The sequence below is a fragment of the Oryzias melastigma genome, linkage group LG5 (genome assembly GCF_002922805.2).
Source record: "Oryzias melastigma strain HK-1 linkage group LG5, ASM292280v2, whole genome shotgun sequence".
NCBI lineage: Eukaryota > Metazoa > Chordata > Actinopteri > Beloniformes > Adrianichthyidae > Oryzias > Oryzias melastigma.
Genome location: NC_050516.1, coordinates 36,396,866 through 36,403,954, shown reverse-complemented (window position 1 = coordinate 36,403,954; position 7,089 = coordinate 36,396,866). Strand labels below are relative to the sequence as shown.

General features: G+C 48.2%; 1 protein-coding gene across 1 annotated transcript in view; it reads right to left on the bottom strand.

Moving 5' to 3' along the window:
* Nucleotides 1-6,245: 6,245 nt before the first annotated feature.
* The window catches only part of LOC112145680 (plasma membrane calcium-transporting ATPase 2), a gene marked incomplete in the record, with an annotated part of 77,027 nt that continues 76,183 nt past the window's right edge, over nucleotides 6,246-7,089 (bottom strand). Inside the window, 1 exon segment of the mRNA XM_024271061.2 lies at nucleotides 6,246-6,387. Within this exon segment, the coding sequence (XP_024126829.1) occupies nucleotides 6,383-6,387 (5 nt within the window).

Here is a 7,089-nt window from a genome sequence, read left to right as displayed (position 1 = left end):
TCGCCTCACTTTCTGTGAAGTCAGTTTCCAGTTTCTGATGTTTCTGAATGTTTTCCAATGAAAGTCTTCGGATTCTCGAGGAATTCATTCCCTGGATTTATGATGTCTCCAACAACTGGATATTTAAAGGAGGATGTTCTCTTTGGTGGAGCTGAGTATTATATATTAATACGTTTTGGCTCACCCATCCAAATGACCGGAGTCAGAGTCGGACGTATGGAGGGATTTTTGTGACGCCACGTTATGAAAAAGTCAGTTTTGACTTAAAAAAAATCCTAAATTGCAAATGAATTTTAAGTTTTAAGAATTAAACTTCATAATTTGCAAATGAAAACATTAAATATTTGCTTTTCACTGTTTTTTTGTCAAATATTTCTGCGTTTGCAATAATGCCGTATCGACATAACTTCCAGAATCCATTCAATTCTTTTGATCCACTAAGTTCAATTCAGTGCAGAGTTTACACATTTAGACACATTTGTTTAGAATACCTATATATTTCGAATAAATGTATATTAATCTGATATAGTTTACAAACTAAAATGTATCAGTGAAATAATGTGGGTTGTCTCAGAAAAATAGAACTTTCTTTCAAAATGTTGGAGCTAACGGGCTCAAAACGCCGCGGTGCGTCTGTTGTTTAGATATTATTTTCTGAGTGTTGGAGGTTTGTTTCTTTCTAAGCCTCAATAACATTTTACTGTTTCTCTTCTCATAGTCTTATTGGTTTGTAAATGTTAAACTATTTAGTTTCATTTGGTAATCGACATTTTACATTTTCAGAGACTATTTGTACAGTAAAGTCTCGGTGTCCATCCTCAGAACCTCTGTAGAACCTCCTCAGAACCTCTGTAGAACCTCCTCAGAACCCCTGTAGAACCTCCTCAGAACCCCTGTAGAACCTCAGAAGCGTCAGAACCCTACAGTGTCTCCCTCGATGACCGCCTGAATCAGACCGTCTGATCCGGTTCTTGCTCTTAGATCCTTGCAGAGGAATAACACCCACCATGTGTAAATGCCCGACATCAAACTCTTCTGTCCGTTTGATCATCTCAGATTTCTGTTGTTAGGGAGCTCAGAACTTCAGCTGGAATTCTGCCGTCATACCTGAGCTCTCACCTGGGAGGTTGGCGGTCATTTTAAACCACTTGACTCCAGTCTTGTGGGTGGAGGAGTGTTGGGATGTTCTAACGTTTGACACTCTTTAACCCCCAGAAGTGACTTTAGAAACATGAATTCTTTTAGTTTTTGTTCCTTCAACCATCTTAAGCCAGGTCTGTGTTCCAAACGAACTGTGTGGTAGAAAAGGTTGTGTGTTTTTTGGCGTTCTCCACGTCTGACTAGAGTTTGTTGTTTAGAATCTGAAGTCATTTCCAACAGAGAACAGCTGGTTTCTGCTTTGGCTTCATCCTCCTAAAACTGCAGTTTGCTCAGTCCAGAACTACCTGTTGTGTGCATCCATGTCCACACGGGGGCAGCGTAGCACCGTCCTCTCACAGCCGGTTTCTGTGTGCAGCGCCTCCAGAGGCTGCAGAGGTTTTCCTCCTACTGCTGAAACGGTTTGGAGCATTCATGACCTCGATTCAGATCAAAGACCAGAAATACTCAAACACGTCTTTTTAAAGCCACATTTCAGCACTTCTGTCTCCAGATGATCCTCACAGTTCAGTCACAGCCTGAAGGAACTTATGTATGGAAATGAGTCCTGGTCTCTATGGCAACATGGAATCACAGGAGGAAATCAAGTCCCTGAGGTCCAGGAAGTAAAGTGGACTGATGGAGTTCAGACTGCGTTCTGGATGAAACCACTTCAACAGGTGTGAGGTTTGACTCAGGTGTGGACAAAAAAGGGGCAGAGAAACCTTCTTCATGTTTGTTTACATGATTGTTGGTATTTCACAAAGAATTGGGTTAAGATAGAACTCCCTGATCTGTGCCTGCTGTCAGATCGGAGAGAAAAAGAGCAGCTCCTCAGGTCAAAGGTGAGATGGGAGGAAAGCAGGTGTCCTCACAGGTGTCCTCAAAGGTGTCCTCAAAGGTGTCTTCGCAGGTATCTTCACAGGTGTCCTGACAGGTGTCTTCACAAGTGCCTATGCAGGTGCCTTCACAGGTATCTTCACAGGTTTCCACACAGGTCCTCAAAGGTATCTTCACAGGTATCCTGACAGGTATCTTCACAGGTTTCCACACAGGTCCTCAAAGGTATCTTCGCAGGTATCTTCACAGGTGTCCTGACAGGTATCTTCACAGGTGTCTATGCAGGTATCTTCACAGGTGTCTATGCAGGTGTTTTCACAGGTGTCCACGCAGGTGTTCTTGCAGGTTTTCAGGAGGAGCAGCAGCAGCGATGAGCTGATGAAGGCCAGCGCTGACCTCTGACATCAGCTGGGTCACCTCACAGATGAAACAAGTGAGTTCTGACCAGAACTGCAAAGATGGCCACGCCCCCTCAGAATCAGGGGACGGATCTGAACCAAAGTTAGAACATGAATCCAGAACAAAGAAGAACTCAAAACTCTTTCAAACAGCCTGATGAACTCTGAAGAACCACAAACAAATCTATTCAAATTCAAATGGCTTTATTTTATGTATATAGATTTGTATATATTTATATATAATATATATTTATATATACTTATGAAACAACTTTTACTCAGTTGCTTGATTATCATCTTTTGTTCAGCTTAAGTTCAAACAACATGACACTAAGACCAGGGCATTCCACACATCATATCTTACAAAAGAGTCAAGAAAACACCACGTGTGTGCACGTGTCGATCTCACGTGCACACACGTCGGTGTACAGGTGTGGTGGTTCTGTCTGTACAGAGACGAGCAGACGAGTGAGGGAGAGGAGGAGAGCCGGATGAAGGTTGACTGAACAGAAGGCTTCTATTGCATAGATTGAAGCAAAAAGAGAAAGATGGGAGGAGCCTGACGGAGAAGGCGGGGCACACACTGAGGAAACACAAACACACACAGGGGGGGGGGGTCGTGCTCTGGTCTGGCCTGATGGGGGCGCCACACACAGATCAGATGGGACACCAAGGTCTAAGAATCAAATGAAAGAAAGAACGGCTGCAGGTGAGGGAAGGCTTTTACTTTGAAAGGACGTCTTCATTGGACTTTTATTTTTGACGTCTTAAACTAATGTTTAAAGGAATCACAGCGTTTGAAAGATTTGTTCCAGAGACGTTTGCCTCCGAATATTTTCTCCTTTTGTGTCAGGTGAGATCAGAACCAGGTGAGAGCAGAACCAGGTGAGAGCAGAACCAGGTGAGATCAGAACCAGGTTACTGCAGAACCAGGTGAGATCAGAACCAGGTGAGATCAGAACCGGGTGAGATCAGAACCAGGTTACTGCAGAACCAGGTTACTGCAGAACCAGGTGAGATCAGAACCAGGTGAGATCAGAACCGGACCAGCAGAAGCTCCGCCTGCAGCCGTCCGTCTGTCACCACATCATCGCCCAGCACTGGTCCAGTGTCTGAGGTTCGGTTTCACCTGTTCAGGTGAAGACCGAAGCACTTCCTGTGAAGTCTTTTCAGTTTAAAGGTCTTCCTGTTGGATTGTTTGACCCACTGAAGTTATTCTGATCCTTTACAGGAGAACCCGATCTTTCTCTGTAGTGTTTATTGATAATGTCAGGTTTTCATTAATCATGTTACATCTCTAATGGAGACCATGTGATGGGGAGTGGCCTGCCAGACTCCTCCCACTCCACACTCCAGTGACTGATGAGTTCAGGGACAGACTGTATGAGACCTCTGCATGGATCAATGATGGAAGCAGGAGGAGGCGGAGCCCTCCTCCTCCGATGGGCGGGGTTTCCTCAGTGTGCTTCACCTCACAGTGACGGAGCGGGATGCGTGTTTGGAGTTCATCCGCTCCACGTTTGGGAAGTTTCATTCCGTACTAAAACATGCAGAACACAGAACATTGAACACGTATACGGAACAGTATTTTTACCCGGATGCGGTCGCTTTTTTCCTCTTCTACAGAGTGGCTTTAGGCTACACAGAACACGACGGAACCAATCGCACCAGGTCGGACATATTGCTTTAAACCACCAAATTCTGTATATATGTCATGCATGCCACAGAGATATGTTTATACAAAAGAACACCAACGCCTAGTACTGTGTTTCAGAATAAATACAGAAACCTTCGGACTTTTTTGCAAAGATTTTTCCGGAACTGTGAATGTTCTGGTGTCTGTGTCCGTGCAGACGTGGATATCAGGAAGTGCTGAGGACTTCCAGTTCATGGAGGATCGGCTTCCTTTACGATGGCTGACAGGAAGCTGGAGGCGAGCTCCTCCTCCACGCCTCGGGAGGGGGTGGGGCCAGCTCAGGTTTCCCCCTTCGTGGTGTGTCCTGGGCCCCGGCGCGGGGCCAGAACCGGCCCGGGTCCGGGTGTCGGCCCGTTTCCCGGCTGGTGGTTGTGCGGTGACAGCTGTGCCCCCCCCGTCCTCAGCTGGACCTCGAGTGGGCAGTGATGAGGTTCGGTCCAGATGGAGTCGGATGTAAACGTGGACCTGAATGCTGACGATAAAAGCACTTCTGAGGGGTTCTGGTCCAGATCAGGGTCCGTCGGGACCACCGGTCGGGCTGGCCTTCAGAACCTGTTTGAGCTTAAATGTGCACGCTGAGAGGGCGCACGGCGGGCTGGAAGGGGAGCAGAGCACAGCCGTCACGTCTGACACCCACCAACCAGGAAGCAGTTGGATGAGGAGTTTTGAGGAGGCGGGGCCTACGGAGGTTCAGGCTGGAGGGAACGAAAACGCTGCTTCTGTGAGCGGTCCGGCGTGGCGTCAGGAGTGAGAGCTGCAGAAACCTTCAGCCGGTACAAACATACTCATACATCTCTAAAATATTAAAAAGTACTGAATATAAAAATACAGAAGAATCGTAAAAAATGAGTAAAACATTGAGTTTATATGCAAACCATGCAGGAGAGAATCCCGGTTACACAGGAACTCAGGAAAGAAAGGGATGACGGAGGGAAGCGGTCGGATCCGGAAAACTGCCGCTGACTTGCTCTCCATGTAAACATCGAGGTCCCGTGAACCCGTTTCGGCAGTGAAGATTTTCTCCTCGCTTTTTGGTCGTGTTTGAAGTAAAGGGCGGTGGGGGGGTGGGGTGAACCTCAACACCATGACAGAAAACAACACCCTAGAAAATATGGCTCTGAGTACATAGAAAAGGCTCATCAGAGGAGAAAGGAACCTGGTGATGAGGAAGCTGGAAATATGGCAGTAGTAGCAGGTGACTTCAGGAGTTCATAGGAAGGGTGATGGCCGCTCGTCAGGCTCGCCGCCGCCACGCAGGACTCCCTCACTTCTGATCGGGGCAGCGGCGAGCATCCACACCCCCCCGTGCCGGCGGTCGAGACTCGGACGTCTGACTCACTCGACCATCAGCCACGCTTACTAAGATTTTTCTCCGACACAGGCAGACGGTCCGGTCCCTGATCCAAGCCGCTGCACTTCCTGTCTGCCGAACCAACTTCCTGCTCCGCGTCCGTCACCAGGGGAGTTGGACCTGGTTTCCGTGGTGACAGGACGTCCAGTTCTGCAGACAGGAAGTGGTGGCGGCCGAGTGGACCTGCTGCAGGAACATCGACATGAACAAAGAAGACATGCGGGGGGGGCGGAGGCCACACCCCCCGAGCCACCATGTTTGGTCATTTGGACAGTAAACATTCAAGCCTTTCTACATGCAACAGAAGAAGCAGATTTAACGAGAGCAGGAGGAAGTTTCTACGATCGGACGTGAACGCCGTTCGTCACGAACAACCACATTCTGAGAAGCTGGAATGAACATTCATGGAGGCGCGAGAAGCAAACGTTCAGCAAACCAGGAGCTCAGTCTGAACTGAAGGAGCGTATTTACACGGCGGCGGCGCTCTGGAGCCGTTTCTGAGGACAGGAAGTGAACACCGACGGCGCCGCTGCAGGTCATGGTCGGGAATGAAAAAGAGGAGGCGGCTAGCGCGGGGAGGGAGGGAGCTCCACCCTCTGCTGAGTCTCATCTGGCGGTGGGGGCGGGCTTTCAGTCAGCAGGAATGTGGCAGACCAAAGGGGAGGGGCATCAGTGACGGGAGGTGCAGAAGGGGGAGGAGTCAGACTTCACTCCAAGGTGAGTGTGTTTGGTTGGGAAGGGGGGGGCTGAGGGGCGCTCGCGGAGCTGGAGGGTGGGTCTCCTCCCCCCGCGGCCCCCGGCGAGGAGTTCTGGGCGGCGGTCTCGTCGGTCTCCTGGATGGAGATGCAGGTGGACTCCTCTTTGTCCGGCTGATGCGAAAACTCAGAAAGAACCATAAAGTCGTGGATGGAGCTGCGGAAATGAGGGCTCTCCAGGGGGCTCCGGAAGGCGTTGACCACCTTAATCTGAGGAGGAGAGGCGGAGCGTCAGGAGGAGGGCGGAGACACACCGAATACACAACCGCACAACAAACATCACCACTGGGGAGGGGCTGATGGGAAAATGAGGGTCTGAGGATACAGGCAGGATGCAAAAACACACAACCAGAGCAAAAACACACAACCAGAGCAAAAACACACAACCAGAACAAAAACACACAACCAGAACAAAAACACACAACCAGAACGAAAACACACAACCAGAACGAAAACACACAACCAGAACAAAAACACACAACCAGAACGAAAACACACAACCAGCACAAAAACACAACACAATAACCACAAAACAACACACACAACACAAGGAGAGCACAAAAACACCACAAAAACCACACATTACAAAGACCACAACTAACCAACAAAAAAACACAACACAAAATTGCCCAAAAACACACGACAGAAAGACAGCACAAAACTACACAACACAATGACCACATCTAACCATCACACAACCACAAAACAGAGACCACAAACCTGCACAAAAACCACAACTATCTAAGCCTAACACAAAGACCACAAACCTGAACAAAAAGTACACAACATAAAAACACAAAAAACCACAACAAAAAGACCACAAAACTGTAAAAAACCACAACACAATGAGCACCAAACCATCACAAAAAACAAGCTGAAGATGACCAGGAAACAGTTCACATCATCCACAGC